General features: G+C 35.2%; 2 protein-coding genes across 2 annotated transcripts in view; one reads left to right on the top strand and one right to left on the bottom strand.

Annotated features, from left to right (window-relative positions):
- The window catches only part of ubr4 (ubiquitin protein ligase E3 component n-recognin 4), a 188,233-nt gene that overhangs the window by 155,637 nt on the left and 16,284 nt on the right, over window positions 1-16,312 (top strand). Inside the window, 11 exon segments of the mRNA XM_028807429.2 lie at window positions 20-217; window positions 369-449; window positions 539-626; window positions 1,131-1,258; window positions 5,619-5,726; window positions 5,851-5,970; window positions 6,140-6,330; window positions 6,421-6,594; window positions 6,850-6,949; window positions 7,239-7,457; window positions 7,770-7,883. Of these exon segments, the coding sequence (XP_028663262.2) occupies window positions 20-217; window positions 369-449; window positions 539-626; window positions 1,131-1,258; window positions 5,619-5,726; window positions 5,851-5,970; window positions 6,140-6,330; window positions 6,421-6,594; window positions 6,850-6,949; window positions 7,239-7,457; window positions 7,770-7,883 (1,521 nt within the window).
- Window positions 13,473-16,097, bottom strand: LOC127528961 (zinc finger BED domain-containing protein 4-like). Its single transcript, XM_051930898.1, has 2 exons — window positions 15,806-16,097; window positions 13,473-14,869 (listed from the first exon to the last, which is right to left on the bottom strand). Exons 1-2 carry the CDS (start codon window positions 15,946-15,948, stop codon window positions 14,512-14,514), a joined length of 501 nt encoding a protein of 166 aa, XP_051786858.1. The 5' UTR covers window positions 15,949-16,097; the 3' UTR covers window positions 13,473-14,511.

Below are 16,312 nucleotides of genomic sequence, written 5' to 3'. Positions count from 1 at the left end.
CCATTAAAATTTGATGCAGGAGGAAAATGAGGTGACTGAGTTTTTTGTGACTCTGGAGAAGGATCCCCAGCAAGAAGACTTTCTGCAGGGCCGCATGCCAGGCAATCCATATAGCAGCAATGAGCCTGGGATTGGGCCACTTATGAGAGATACAAAGAACAAAATCTGTCAAGACTGTGACTTGGTGGCTTTGCTGGAGGATGACAGTGGAATGGAGGTATATTGACTTTTACGATGAGGCAGGTGGTTGACACAATTGAGTGATTGTAGTTATAAAACAAGTTTGGCTCTGGGGCCTAAAAATTTATAATGAACTAGAAAGTATTTTATTATTGCACTTTGCATTTTAATCTTTTTCTTAATTTCAGCTGCTTGTGAACAATAAAATCATCAGCCTTGATCTCCCTATAGCTGAGGTGTACAAGAAAGTTTGGTGTCCAACAAATGAGGTGCAGATTTTTATTGAATTTATAATTTTGTATGTTTTTGGAATAATGTTGAACTTTTATGTACTGATGTAATTTTTTTTTTTATACAGGGGGAACCAATGAGAATTATTTACCGCATGAGGGGCCTCTTGGGTGATGCCACTGAGGAGTTCATTGAATCACTGGACTCCACCACAGGTTTTATTTAATATTAACTTGTGTTGGCAAGGGTGAAATTTTGTCATTTGCTGAGAACTAAACACAGCTTCTTTCCTCATAATCACTCTATATACAATGGAAATGTTGCTTTTTGGCGATGCCTTCTTAGAATGGTTTTTTAGTATCCCTATTTTTACATTTACATTTATTTATTTGGCTGACACATTTATCCAAAGCAACTTACAACATTTGAGATACAATTGATTACATTTCTCTTTCCAATTGGAGCATAGGCAGGTGAAGTGATTTTCTCAGGGTCACACAGTGTCAGTGGTGGGATTTGAACCCATAATTTCAGGGTTTGAAATCCAAAGCCTTAACCACTGCTCCACACTGCCTGCTGCCTGTATTATTTTGCTAGATTAATGACCTAAAGAAACCAAATGGAAAATGGTTCTTATTTGTCAAATATGTTTGCTTTTGGGGCTTCAGAATTTAGTCAAAATATATAACTGACTCATTCAATGTGTTCCCTTATTTTAGATGAAGAGGAAGATGAAGAGGAGGTCTACAAAATGGCTGGTGTAATGGCTCAGTGTGGAGGACTAGAATGCATGCTGAACCGTCTGGCAGGAATCAAAGACTTTAAACAGGGACGCCACCTGCTCACAGTGAGTCCCAATAGGTTTGGCTTTCCTATATGATGGAGTGGTATTTATCTTACTTGATCCTAAGATAAGGAAAAACAACATGCTTATTATCTTCTATACAACTGTCTTCAAGACTGAATTTACTCACCATCATAGATAAAATTTAGTATCATAATTGCATTTGTCAGGTTAGAATGTGATTTGCTGTTAGAATGTGACATGTTGTTTAGCATGTGAAGTTTGCATTTCCTAAAACCAGATTAATCTTCCTAACTTGAATATATCCTCAAAGATTCTAATCTTTAGATCTCACCAAATGACAGAAAATACCACAACCTATTAACAAGTTCATGGTTTAGAAAATTAACATAGATTTTTTACAAATTTTAGAAGAAATCCACTTAGATTTTTTGTCATAACATATGCTACTGATTATGTCTCGTTCGGGAAGTATTATTAAGGAATTCCTCTAGAATAAATCTGTTGTCCAAAGATTTGTTTTGGGAAAGGTTGCTGTACTGTACATTCCCCTTTACAATTATTGGAGCCTCTGGTAAAGATGAGTAAAAAGGTTATAAAAATGTATCTCGTGGGGAATTGCCTTAATCTAACACTGAAAAAATTATGGACATCCAACCAAGTAAATTTATTGTGAGAAAAAATAATTCCTCATCAAGAAGTAATTATTTTTAACAAAGCCACACATGCCATGATTATTGGCACCCCTGCATTTAATACTTTGTACAACCTCCCTTTGTCAATAAAACATCTGTGTCTTTTCCAACCTTTTAAAATGTTATAGAAGGATGTGGAGCAGGCAGTCTGAGACCATTCCTCCTTACAAAATGTCATCAGATCATCCATGATCTGAGGTCCTCTCTTGTGAACTCTAATCTTCAGCACCCCACAGATTTTCAATAGGGTTTAGGTCTGAAAACTGATCCAGCCATGTCAGAAACTTGATTTTGTTTTCTTTTAATAATTTTGTGTTTTGGATGAATGTCCCGCTAGAAGATCCAACAGCAACCCAGTTTTAATTTCTTGGCAGAAGCATCCAGATGTAAATTTTAAATCACCAGGTATTTCATGGAGTCTGGAGTCCATAATGCCATGTACCCTAGCAAAGTTCCCAGAGGATAAACAGCATCACAGATCATCCACCATAATTGACAGTAGGATCAGGATCTTATCAATATAACCATCCTTCTTTTTATTCCAACCCCATCTTGAGTGTTTGTTGCCAAAAAGCTCAGTTTTCTTTTCATCTGACCACAGAATAATGGTTCTAATCAAAAAGTTTCAGTAGTGTTTAACAAACTCTAGGCACTTACATTTGTGGTTAATTCACAGGAAATACTTTTATGACAAGCCTTCCAAATCTTTTGGCCTGAAGGTGGTGTCTAATGGTAGTTTTGGAGACATCCTAGTTACTGTGTGTGGGGGCAAAATAAACTCTCTTACAGGTAAACTAGTAATATTTCCAGTTGAACTTTTTAATCATTGCCCTTAACTGCAGATATGAGAATTTTCAGGGGAGTCACAATTTTTTATTGCCATTCCCTGACTTATGAACCCTTTTGTTCTCTTATCTTTCCCATGTTGATGAATTAATAAGGGAATTTGGCCTCTTTGCTAACTCATATTTATACCCCAGGAAGTTGTGGATTACTGCTTGAAGATTTTAACATACACTTTGATGAACTTAGTAAGACATACATGGAAAAAATACTTCTTTTTTTCATAAGAATTTCTATAAGTGCTGTTAATCATTGCACATGTGGTTCTGTTAAAAATAACAATTTCTTGATGAGGGATTATTTCTTCTTAGAATGAATTTACTTCACCTAAAGGATGAATTTCTGTATTTTTTCAGTATGAGATTAATGTATTTCACCAAAGGGTGATTCTATAAATATATATATATATATATATATATATATATATATATATATATATATATATATAAATTTTTACACATCTTTACCAGGGTGCCAGTAATTGTGGAGGGTATGTATTTTGTGGAGTACCTCAGGCAGAGATGTTTGTAATAGGAATTGGGTTAAATGGACATGTTTGGAGTCAGTGCTAATGGTGATAAGTGGACAGGGGATTTAGTTTATGCACTAGCAATGTTGAGAGTGAGGGAAGTGATTGTGGAGTTGATTATGGGGTTTGTTGAGGCAATGAAAATGGGTGTGTGGAAAATTATTTTTAAGAAGGAGTGTAACACAAGTTGGTGCCATGATTCTGGTGGTGTAAGGCATGAAGAAAAGTAAGATTCGTAAGGTCTGGAAGTTGAAAGAGTAGACTGTGAGAAATAAGTTTGCTTTTTGGCAAGACAGAATGAGGTTTCAGAAGTATTAGATGTACATGGCAAGTGGGAATTAAAGAAGAATGTCTGGAAATAACAGAAGTAGTCTTCAACTGGACAAAGGGACTGCTAAGATGCAACAAAAAACAGTAGTGAATTACAGAATTAGAGATGGCAATTGAGAAAAAGACTCGATTCTATAAGGATTGGCAAAAACAAGGAACAATGTGGTAGAATGATTTTTATGAAGGCAAAACAAAATGTTGGAAAACATTGCAAGATTCCAAAAGAAAAGCTATGTGTAAGTGAAGCTGCAGAATGAAGAAGGAAAAAGGAATATGCTCAAAATTTGCAAAACAGATGACAAATGTAAGGTGGAATCCATGAGCTGTGAGATGCTTCAGTAATGTTGAAGGGAGCATCTTGAATTATAGTAATGGAATTAAAGATACCCAGACTAGCACATGAAGAAGTTGTTAAATGAGAATAAATGGGATAATGATATTAGTTATAATGAAGAACTCACAAAAGCACTGAAAAAGGTGAAGATAAGTAAAATCTGACGGCCTAAGTTGGAGTACTAGAAATGTTAAAGCATCTTCAGTTAAATGGGTAACAGAGATATGCAACATGATTATGTATAAAGGGAGGGTTCCTTAAGGCTGGAAAAGAAATATGCATTTTCCAATATGCAAAGAAAGATTAATCCATTGGGTTAGTGGGTGAACTTGCAAAGAAAATGGTTAAGAGAGTCCTGCAGAAAATAATTCCTTATAGGGTGGAATTAAGTGAAAGGCATTTAAGCTTCATCCTAGGGAATATTATAACAGATGTGATCTTTTCTTGGTCAAATAATTCAGGAACCCTATCAAGCACAGAAAATGAAGCTGCATTATGCATTTGTTCATGTGGAAGAAGGTGTTTGACAGTGTTGTGAGGTGGGCATTGAGAAAGCTCCTTGTGGGGGAATGGTTGTCGTCTTTAGTAATTTCAGTGTATGAAGGAGCACAAAATGTGGTCAGGATAGCAGGTGTCAATGATGAAGTGGTTGAGAGGAAGGTGGAGCTACACTAGAGATCTGTTCTGAGTCCTTAGTTTTTTGTAATAGTGGTGGTGACCGGAGAATTGCATGGAGGCTGACCATGGTAGGTGTTGTACAACAATGATCTTGTATTGATAGCAAAAGTGAGGTGGTAATAATGGTAGTGATTCTAAATATGTTGTAAAGGTTTTGGAAGAAATGTCATCTAATGCTTGTGTTTTTAGAAGTGATTGCATGAAAGATGTAGTGTGAAGAGCAGTGTGGAAACAGCAACCTTTTTAGAAATTGTACAAGAGGGATGTAGAAAGCTGATGTAGTATGTATGTTTTCCTGGCTTTTGTAGAGGTTTTCAGTAGCTAATCCTAACTCCTCTCCTAATGGTCTTTGTCACTTTATAGACAAAAGTTATTTCAGATAAGGAACATAGGAGTTTCAAGGTAACGTAGTTATACTCTCTAATCATGGCTGCAGAGAGTGGTGAATTATTGTATGTTGATTAGCATATACAAGTAAGAATTTCACTTTAGTTTATACATGTGACAATACTGACCCTAAAAATCTATGATTTTAGATATCAGCAATGTTTTGGAGAAAGTAGGCAAGTTCTCTTACTTAGGTGATATGTTTAGTACAAACGTAGGTGTGAGCATAGTAATGATAGCTAGGGTGCAAGGATGATGTTGACTTTGTACAGAGACAGTAGGTGTTGTGCTCAAGAGAAACAGATTAAAGTGGATTAGATGGTAGACATGAGTCTGAAGATAATGTGGTTGGAAGTGGTTTTTGGATGATAAGAAAAAAAAAGTCTAACCCCAAAGAATGACCAGGACGTTTGATAATGGAGTAAAATATTTCACATATAACCATTTAACCTGAGTGAACCTATAAAATGGCTATTAAACTGGTGATAGTGGTTATGGTTTCAATTTTGGCTTCTTGCACAGTATTCATTTCTTTATGTCAATTTTTACTTCAGTTTCATTATCTTGACCCTTGAGTTGAAATGCTTTTTAAAATTTGCTTTTCAGGTCTTACTCAAGTTGTTCAGCTATTGTGTAAAAGTGAAGATCAACCGTCAGCAACTTGTTAGACCAGAGATGAACACTCTAAATGTCATGTTAGGCACCCTCAACCTGGTAAGCTGCAAATACTGTATATGAGTATTCTTTATTACTCTTTAGAGAAAAAAAGAAAGTAGTGCTTCCCTTATTTGTCAGCTAAACTTGTTAAGCAGATATGTACCTTCTTTACTTACTAAAGGCTCTAGTGGCTGAACAAGAAAGCAAAGACAGTGGTGGGGCATCCATTGCAGAACAAGTCCTCAGTATCATGGAGATTATTTTGGATGAAGCTAATGCAGAGACTGTGTCTGAGGATAAGGTGAGGCTTCAAAACTCATGTTTTCAGATTTTTAAGATAAGGACTGGCTTATAACACTTTGAGCTGAGGGATTTAGAGTTGATCTGTCTGGGAAGTTCATTCTTTGTCAGAATTCTTGCCAAGTGCTGTTTTTTATTTATTTTTCGTTTCTTTCTTTTACCGTCTAAAGGGAAATCTGCTTTTGACTGGAGACAAAGAGCAACTTGTGATGCTGCTTGATCAAATCAACACCCAGTTTGTACGATCCAACCCAAGCATCTTACAGGGCCTCTTGCGGATTATTCCTTATCTGTCCTTTGGAGAAGTTGAGAAAATGCAGATTTTGGTTGAGCGGTTTAAACCATACTGCAGTTTTGACAAGTAAGTGATTATGAGCTATGTAGAGTGTCCTGGGTCAACTCGGAGAACTTGACTTTTACACTTTGTCTTCTGCTTCTTTTTACTTTTCAGGTATGATGAAGAACACAATGCAGATGATAAAGTCTTCCTGGACTGTTTCTGTAAAATTGCAGCAGGCATAAAGAATAACAGCAATGGCCACCAACTGAAGGATCTGATCTTGCAGATGGGGATTACACAGAATGCACTGGACTATATGAAGAAGCATATACCCAGCGCCAAAAAGTGTGTTTCTGCATTACACAGTCTTTCATAGTTTTTTCTTCACTTTTTGTTTTCTTTCTACCCCATGACCACAACTGGCGTTTGTCTTACCTGTCTTTCAACTATTCCGATAACTGTTAAGTTTAATAGTTTCAATTTTTTAAAATCACTTTAGTTTGATACTCATTTTCAGGCTGATTAATTTTCATATGGTGGAACATTTTTTGAATATTTGCCTTCTTTCGTGTTGTATTCACTCTTGTACTGTCTTCCTAGCCTTGATGCTGATGTGTGGAAGAAGTTTCTGGCCCGACCTGGATTGCCTTTTATCCTCCGACTGCTGCGTGGACTAGCAACTCAACACCCACCCTCACAGGTCCTGAAAGCTTTTTTAGTGTCATGGTTTTCATAAGCTAGTATCTCTGGATTACATCTCTTATATACGTTGACTTTCTGAGTTTTGGTTGCTTCTTATAATTTAAAAAAATTAGCAGAAGTGAGTTTCTAACCTTGCATGTCATCTATGTTCTCACAATTGTGGTTTCAATCCTTAGCCGCTGAGATCATTTTTAAGATGTATTATTATGCAATTTTGACCTTTCTCTCAGGTCTGTATTGCAATGTGTTCAATTCAGTAAGAAACGTTGTATTTTTGTGTTACACAGGTGCTGATTGGCACAGACTCCATTACAAACCTCCACAAATTAGAACAAGTATCTAGTGATGAAGGTATTGGAACATTAGCTGAAAACTTGCTAGAAGCACTTCGTGAACACCCTGATGTAAACCTCAAGATAGATGCTGCCCGCAGTGAAACACGAGCTGAAAAGAAACGAATGGCAATGGCAATGAGGCAAAAGGCATTGGGTACATTGGGAATGACGGTATGTTTTGATTAAAATACAGTAGAATCCAGTATATGTTTAGACTGGCAAAACATTTATGGAAAAGTTGTAGAATTATGTAATACTCAGAATGCTAGTTTGACAATGAGGTGGCTACTGTTTGAACAGCAGATGTTCAGTTCTTATGAAATCTTTCCTTTACTGTTTGTTATAATGAAACTTACTCTCTTATTTACTCGTGGCCTTTTGCCACTTTTCTCTCTTTTCTACTTTTGAGTATATTCTGTGTTAACCCACAAACTTAATCCAGATATGTATTCATGTTCTGCTTTTTCTTTTTCCTACTGTTAGACAAATGAAAAAGGCCAGGTGGTTACAAAGACTTCACTGCTAAAACAAATGGAGGAACTGATTGAAGAGCCAGGTCTAACTTGCTGTATATGTCGGGAAGGATACAAGTTTCAGGTAGACTTTCAGACTATGATAGAAGAGGAGATCTGGGATATTCAATAAGGCTTAAATGAATGGTTATGTGTTTTCTATATTTTTAATTTACAATGCACTTTTTATTTAAGATCTTAAATTACATATAATAACACACAGCTCATTCGAAGATATAGCCTGACATAGTGTTCTGGTAGAATGTTAAACCTTAACAAAAATTGCTATCATTAACGGTGCGAATTTAGCAGGTTATCCAGTTGGGCCTTGTTGCTTTTCCCACTCAGTGATATATTTATAGCTTCTTGAAATTAAGAGAGCATCAATGGTTAGCCATGACGTTAAATTCTTTTTTTTTTTTTTTTATGTGCATGTTTTTGACTTTGTAGATAAACTTTCTAGTCTACAATTTATTTCTCATTTGAAACATGAAGTGATTTCTCCCTTTAAATGCCTTGAGTGTTTCCTGAAGTGTTGTCTGTAGATGCATTTGGCTTTAAAAATTGATCAGATTGTTTGGAGATGTATTTTTGTCTAGCTTTAAAGGGTTAAGTGAACATAAACGTGGTACTTCTTGTTGTAGCTGGGCATACTATTGCATTTACAAGATGCAAGCAAGGTTAGTAAACTACTCTGAATAAAATAAAGTAGTCACTTCACAAGAAATTATTATTTACTAAAGAGAAGGGAGAATATTCTCTTAAACGTGGTTATAAAAATCTCTGTGGGTCAGAGAAGTTATATTCTTGATCAACTTTGAGACAAAAACTGCAGTTCTAGATATTTGGTGAGGACCTATCTAGATCGGGTTCATATCACAAAGTTTCCAGTCATCATGAGCTTTTGAACATGTTGGAAATTAATGCAAACGCCTTTGCCATGAATTCTTTACCATTGCCATTTGTTTTCATATATTGCTGCCATGTACCCTAAAGCTCCATAGTACTCTGCAAACACAATGTATTTTTAAAGTTTAAGTTTAAAAAAGCTTCATTTTAGCACACAATTTCAAGTGGAAAATTAATGTATACCATGTTGGTGAAGAAATAACTTCAGTTTAGATTCATACAGATTTCCCACTATTGTAATATCTCAAAAGCTTCCAATTTTCTTTTACGTCCCCCTTAGGCCAGCAATTCTGACATTTTTTTCCTTTATGATCTGTCTTCAGAATGCACCAGTTTATTAGAAATAGTTTTAAATTTGCTTACTTAAACAATAATTACCTTTTCAACAACAGACACCTTTTGTTCCAGTTGTTCAGTGCAATAAGTACCATTTTTAGATGATGTGCCACACCTCAATAGCCTATCTAGGATGGGATAAAGTCTAAACAGAAGGCCCGGCATATTAACCACATTTTATCCCAAGCTCTTTCCACCCGTTTTATCCTCTATCCTTTACATGCTTTCATAACATAATTTTGAAGCACTTGCCATTTTACCACACTGTTCATCTCCTGTTTTATATCTTTCAGATCTTTATGGATTCTTTAATTTTTTTCTATTTCTTCCGCTTTTATCCATTCTCAGCTTAATTATCAAAATCTTTACATCCTAGACATTATCTGTATGATCTGTGCAACGTTCTGTCATGTGTCATAGCTTAGCAGATGTTACAGCCAGAATAAAAGTAGATGCTTCAGACAAAAATGATGGAGGAGCCCCTGTTTGCATAATTTGGTATTAATGTGATTAGCCATCACTCCTGGCTTCACTTCCAGTCTTACTTAGAGACTCGGTGTATAGGTTGGAAGTGCATCTTTGCTATAGAACTCTACTGAGACTGCATTGGGATCTGTATTGGTCTCCTCTCTTTATCCCTATGTGGGAAGTCATGCTACGTCACTGGCTTTGACCTTTCCAATTACTTACATGTCATTTTTCTTTAAAGTCTTGTGGTATTTCAGAGAATTTTAATGCTTAGTTAAACTCGGCCCCTCCATCAGTAGTAATAGTTGTTTTATTGTAATTTTTCTCTGCTGTTGTAATCATAGAGCAGCATTGATTTCTTTCATTGATGACTTGTATTCAAGTATTATCAGATTAGAAAAAAAAAAAACAAAGCACAGACTCGCATGTAATATTTAGAGCCGTGCTAGTCAAAAAAGGTCTAACTAAGCAGTTCAGTGAAGAGAAGAGGGAGGAAGTGTAATCAACTGATTGGTCAGAGTAAACCATTTTTGATCCATAATAACTTTTCAATTAGTACTAGGGTACTACAGTTAGGAACTATAAGATTTAATGAATACCCTCTGATATCTACAGAAAGCCCATTGTTGATGATTTGATGCTAGTGCTTGTACATAAGAAATTTAGCAAATGAGAGGAGACCATTTAGTCCATGAAGCCAGATGTTCATTGGCTGGGAGACCAATGAATTACTTTTAGGCTTAGGCAAGGACATTTTTTTTTCTTGGCAGCATTGGTTGCAAGGCTAAAATTGGCATACAGTAATCCCTCCTCCATCGCGGGGGTTGCGTTCCAGAGCCACCCGCGAAATAAGAAAATCCGCGAAGTAGAAACCATATGTTTATATGGTTATTTTTATATTGTCATGCTTGGGTCACAGATTTACGCAGAAATACAGGAGGTTGTAGAGAGACAGGAACGTTATTCAAACACTGCAAACAAACATTTGTCTCTTTTTCAAAAGTTTAAACTGTGCTTCATGACAAGACAGATGACAGTTCCGTCTCACAATTAAAAGAATGCAAACATATCTTCCTCTTCAAAGGAGTGCGCGTCAGGAGCAGAGCATGTCAGAGAGATAGAGAAAAGCAAACAAATCAATAAGGCTGTTTGGCTTTTAAGTATGCGAAGCACCGCGGCACAAAGCTGTTGAAGGCGGCATCTCACACCCCCTCCGTCAGGAGCAGAGATAGAGAGAGACAGAGTTTGTTTTTCAATCAAAAATCAATACATGCCCTTCGAGCTTTTAAGTATGCGAAGCACCGTGCAGCATGTCATTTCAGGAAGCAGCTGCACAAAAGATAGCAACGTGAAGATAATCTTTCAGCATTTTTAGACGAGCGTCCGTATTGTCTAGGTGTGCGAACAGCCCCCCTACGTCAGGATCAGAGAAAGTCAGCGCAAGAGAGAGAGAAAAGTAAGCTGGGTAGCTTCTCAGCCATCTGCCAATAGCGTCCCTTGTATGAAATCAACTGGGCAAACCAACTGAGGAAGCATGTACCAGAAATTTAAAGACCCATTGTCCGCAGAAATCCGCGAACCAGCAAAAAATCCGCGATATATATTTAAATATGCTTACATATAAAATCCGCAATGGAGTGAAGCCGCTAAAGGCGAAGCGAGATATAGCGAGGGATTACTGTATTCAAGTACACATCTGCTTTTTTTGTACTGGCAGAAATTAATTACAAGTCAACGTAGAAGTTACGAATGATTTGTAAATATTTTCCTTTATCTGCATATCAGTACCATCTTGAACATCTATTTAAGTGATAAAGCAGTTCAGGACAAGATGAGTAATATTTGTATTTTAGTTCTTTATGGAATGTTAATGTTATCAGACATGTTTCGTTACAGGATTGTAAGTATCTGCACTAACTTCTGAGAATTTTGGTAAAAAATTTTTATTTTAAAATGTATTTGAATTCCCAAAGTGGGTGAATTTAGTTATTGTTTAAATGATACGCTGATGAACAGATCATGCTTGATTTAGTAGGCACTAAATATCTTGTATCAAAAGTATTTCACAGTGAAGCTAGATTTAAAACATAGTCATTCCAAAAATATTTGATCAGAACTTGTGCAAAAACCATTTTGCTTGTATAACTTGAATTTGTAGTTTAACTCTTTGCAACCATGTTTTGAAACACTTGTCAACAGTCTGTACAGAAGTTACTTTGAGAGTAAAATGGGAAAATTGTAGTTATACAATATTTGTTTGCTGATACGTAGGCACTAAATATCTTGTATCAAAAGTATTTCACAGTGAAGCTAGATTTAAAACATAGTCATTCCAAAAATATTTGATCAGAACTTGTGCAAAAACCATTTTGTTTATATAACTTGAATTTGTAGTTTAACTCTTTGCAACCATGTTTTGAAACATTTGTCAACAGTCTGGCACAGAAGTGACCTTTGAGAGTAAAATGGGAAAATTGTAGTTATACAATATTTATGTTTGCTGATAAGCAGTTGCCTCAGAAAAGTTCATGCAGAATAAGGAAATTAAATCTGGGGTTTTAGGCATGTCTTTACATTATACAGTGGATCGAACCAAGGCGACAGTTTTAAAGTAAATGTCAAATAATATTTTTAACATATACGATGTATAATAAATATTTTAATTATGTGAGAAAAAGTCAGTTTTATAAAGAAAATTAATGTTTATGCCCATCTATTTTACAGTTTAAAATAGAACCAGTAATTTTTTTTTCCTTTTGAAGTGAATTAGAAACTTTAGTCAGTCTGCAATGTAGGATGAAGGCATATCTGAATTTATCTTAATATTAAACAGCTGTGTCCTTGTTAGGCAATTATTTTTTACTTAGAACATCCGAAACACAGGAATTTAACTCTTTCCTCAAACAGCATTTTTACTTTTTAAGTTTTTTTTTTCTAACCTAAAATAGTGTCACATTGAAGTAATTTTGTCTTTCAGTATTTGAAGTAATTTTGTCTTTCAGTGTGCTGAAAGTTATCAAACTTTTTCATAAAGTAAATTAGAGAAACGCCAAGGGTCTGAATATTTGAGACACTATATTATCTTCGAAAAGGGCAGGACTACCCCATGCATATGGTGTAAATTTGAATGAATAAATTGTAAACTGAAATAGATAATTTGAATGTCATCTTCAAGTGCAGTACAGTTGCATCATACAATTTGTACATTTGACTGACTTGTTCTCAGCATTACATGAGTGACCCCAGGGTTGGATTTGTGGGAATAAATATGTAAAAATAGATTTACATGTATAGATAATTCATGACAGTGCATACCAGCTGATCTAACTAATAAGCCTAAATCAACCCACCCCTGGATGATACCAACTAAGATATCACAAGATAATTACTGCTTTTTCTTATTTATTTATTTATAGCTGCATAGAGCTTAAACCAAGTGCAACTAACTGTGATTAGTTATTATAAAACATACACATTCATCAGGAAAATGTTTGATGAATAGGACATGATTTCCATAGCAAATGCACATGTGAAATTTCTCATCTGAGGCAGAATGAGCACATTTACTGAAGGAAAGCATGCATTTATTCTCAATGTGCATATCTGTGTTGCATATCTTAATTTTAGCATGTAAAGTCTAATAGGCCAAGATTTATTAGTCTTGCAAGTTGTCATGTTCCTTATTGTTTTTCTTGCAAGCAGTATAAATCATTACTCAGAATTTGCCATCTTGCTGTTTATATTTTCAAGCAACTTGCAGTGGACAGTCATCTCACCCCTTTTGTTGATCATTGCAGAGCAATCTTTTGATTATTGGAATTTTTTAATGAGCTGTTGAGTTCCAGTTGACTTGAATGTTTTATTACACAGTATGTCACATTTCATCAATTTAAAACCTATTCTGGTAGAATAGATATCCTAAAAACATTTTCGGAAGTGCTGCACCCATCACTAATCATCCTAAACCAGAGTTATTATAGTTTTGACTTTTTTTGCTAGTTTTTATTTTTATATTACTTCAGGTCTTAATTTTAGTTTTAATTTAGTTTTAGTTAGCCTTCATGCCATATTTTTAGTTTTAGTTTAGTTTTTATTTTACAAAGTCATTTTTATTTTATTTTTATATATATTAGTTTCAGTTTTAGTTTTAGTAATTATAGTATGGTTAAAGCAATTTTGTGGAGGTTAATTTTTGTGCCACAATGAGAGAACTGTAGACTTAATAATTTTGGAAATAACATTTATTTAATGTCAGTAGAAACCTATAGGTATGTCCTGTTAAAAAACAAACAAAAATAAACCCAGATACTGAATTTGAACTGACTGTGGAACACACTGCAGTTTTGCATGCAAAATAGTAATCCTAATTTAAATGGTATAATTGAAACAACAAATGCTTCTTTCTCCTTTGCACAATTTACTAAAGCCCCACCATAACAGTGATACAAAACAGCCTGACTGATTCAATTATACATCTTTCTGTTAATTTTCAAGAAAACTCTGTGCTCTAGAGAAATGGTCATTCTGTTTCGCAATCCAGATGACAACTGTCCACAAACTGAAAATATGCGTTCAACAAATGCTTGTGAGGCCGGGGCACACACAAGGTCCAAAGCCACAGGGCTAAGTTTAGGATACACAGCCACCCTGGCTTGCCAGAACTGAAGAGGATTTCCAGTAAAATCCCCCTGCCTAACCTCCTCCTGATATTTCTGCATTTCAAGTGGAGCACTTTCAGATGGCCTAGGCTGGTTTTCAGGGTTTAAGCTATTTATTTTATTAGCCAAGTACTTGTATTTCTGAAGGACTGTAATGTTTGCTGAAACGGCTACTGTTTGTGTAGACTCATCTTGTTGTGCTTCTATGGTGTGATTGTGTTTCGCTGCCTCGGTCAATACAAATAACTCTGCTGTTCTTTTCAAAGATATTAGTTCAGGAGACTGTAGGGTTAGAGAGACAGTTGGATCCATTAGACATGCGGCTGCAGGGACTGGATCAAATTAGTCACTAATGGGATCTAACAGACATGTAAAACGTTGGCGCAAACACTTGAGAAGAGCTTGTGCCAAATTTTTCTCTCCACTAGTTGACTGGAGATGTGCCTCCAGGTTTAGCAGGGAAGGTATCACCTCTGACAGAGACTGGCTATCTGTTTGAAGCTGATCTGTGTGCATGCCAAATGGCTCCAATACTTTAAGTTGGTTTTCCAACTTGGCCCAATCACTGGTCAACAGTGTATCTATCCCGAGTTCATCAAGAACCTCATTAAGTGTAGCTTTAGTTTCCAGAAGTCGCTTCAGCATGTCAAGTGTACTGTTCCACCGTGTGGGGCAGTCACGAATCAGTGTTCGGCCACACCTTTAGAAACAAACAGAGAATAATGTCATTGTAATGAAAAGGTAAGAAGTTTAAACAAAATAATCACTTATTCCTAGTGCATCATAGAATAAGTAAATGATAATTTTGGTCAAAGCCACTATTATTATTATTATTATTATTATTAGTCACTATTGGTGTGAATTTCCCCTTAGGATTAATAAAGTATCTATCTATTTATCTATCACCACTGTGGTTGCAGGATTTTGTTTTGTTCAGTTTCACAGTCAAAGAGTCATCTTACCTCTGTAACTGATCTCATTTAATAAGCTGGCCTCATTTTCTCTTCTCATATTCAGAAAAGCTTTAAAGTGTGATTTTTTTTTAAAATAAAATATTTAGAAATATTGGCTTTTTCTATAGTACAAATGGTCAATTCTTTGTGATTTTCCAATTAATTTGTTCTTTTTCTGTCTAGTTTAATCCCTTAATTGTACCATGATAATAAGCGGACACTGGGGCAAACAATGTTGAATGCTAAAAGCTGTCTGCCTGCCACAGCTTTTCCAACAACAGTAAATAATGGAATACATAACCAGAAAAACTGGAAATGAAAAATTATGACAATGATAAAATTCTTAAAAACCAAGATAAAAAGAAATTAAATTGTTACTGTGTACCATACTATGTACCAATGCCTGATGCAGTCTAATAACATTTTTCCAAATTTAGTTTTATAATTTGTATATGGACACCAAATCTGGACAATAACTGCTCAATTAGGCTAGGAGTTCAATTAAAAACAAAACATGGCTGTAATGAAAACCTGCAGTCACATGGCGTTCCCAGGATTGAGTTTGAGAACAATTTGTCTATGGGATTACTTACTAAATATATATATATTGTAACTCAGATTTTTAGATAAAGACAAGCCTGTTGTCAAGTCAGTTAGTATTATAAAACAGGCTAAAGTCACACCTTTTAATCATTTGCTCATTTGCTACCGAAGATTTCCTGACAGAATGAATAAGGTTCCTGGCTTTGTTAACAGCAGAACTGGCTCCTGATTGTTTCATGGCATCTTTCAATGCAAGCTGAAGTGTGTGTGCCATACAAGGCATACGTCGAAACCTGGATATGTCTCCGTCTTCAAAGAAGTCTGTTGATTCTGTTAAGTAATCAAATAAATCACAGTTCAGCTTAATGTGTTTTAGGAAATGTTTTTTCTTGGTTCAATTTTGTCTTTTCTCCAATGTAGATTTTATGTATATTATTTATTACATGATATTTAATTTTATATATTTGTTTTTTTTCAGTCTTGTAAAAAACTTAAAGCTGCATTGAATCATTTTGAAATAAATAATAGTTTTTATTATTTATTTTACACACAGCCTCCAGAATCATCTATTAAGTTTAATCTATAAATATAACACTACAAAAGAAATAATTTTTAAATATGATAATTTATAACTATTTTACCAAGAC

This window comes from Erpetoichthys calabaricus, chromosome 8, assembly GCF_900747795.2.
Source record: "Erpetoichthys calabaricus chromosome 8, fErpCal1.3, whole genome shotgun sequence".
Classification (NCBI taxonomy): Eukaryota; Metazoa; Chordata; class Cladistia; order Polypteriformes; family Polypteridae; genus Erpetoichthys; species Erpetoichthys calabaricus.
The sequence above is the reverse complement of the archived record's forward strand: the minus strand, read 5'-3'. Positions and strand labels throughout refer to the sequence as shown.

What these genes read in the sequence shown, in the direction of transcription:
- LOC127528961 (XM_051930898.1), bottom strand. Translation starts at nt 15,948, where the DNA reads ATGCCTTGTATGGCACACACACTTCAGCTTGCATTGAAAGATGCCATG. An exon ending in AATGAGCAAATGATTAAAAG is followed by an intron (nt 14,870 to 15,805) that starts GTGTGACTTTAG and finishes TTGTTTCTAAAG; the next exon opens with GTGTGGCCGAACACTGATTC.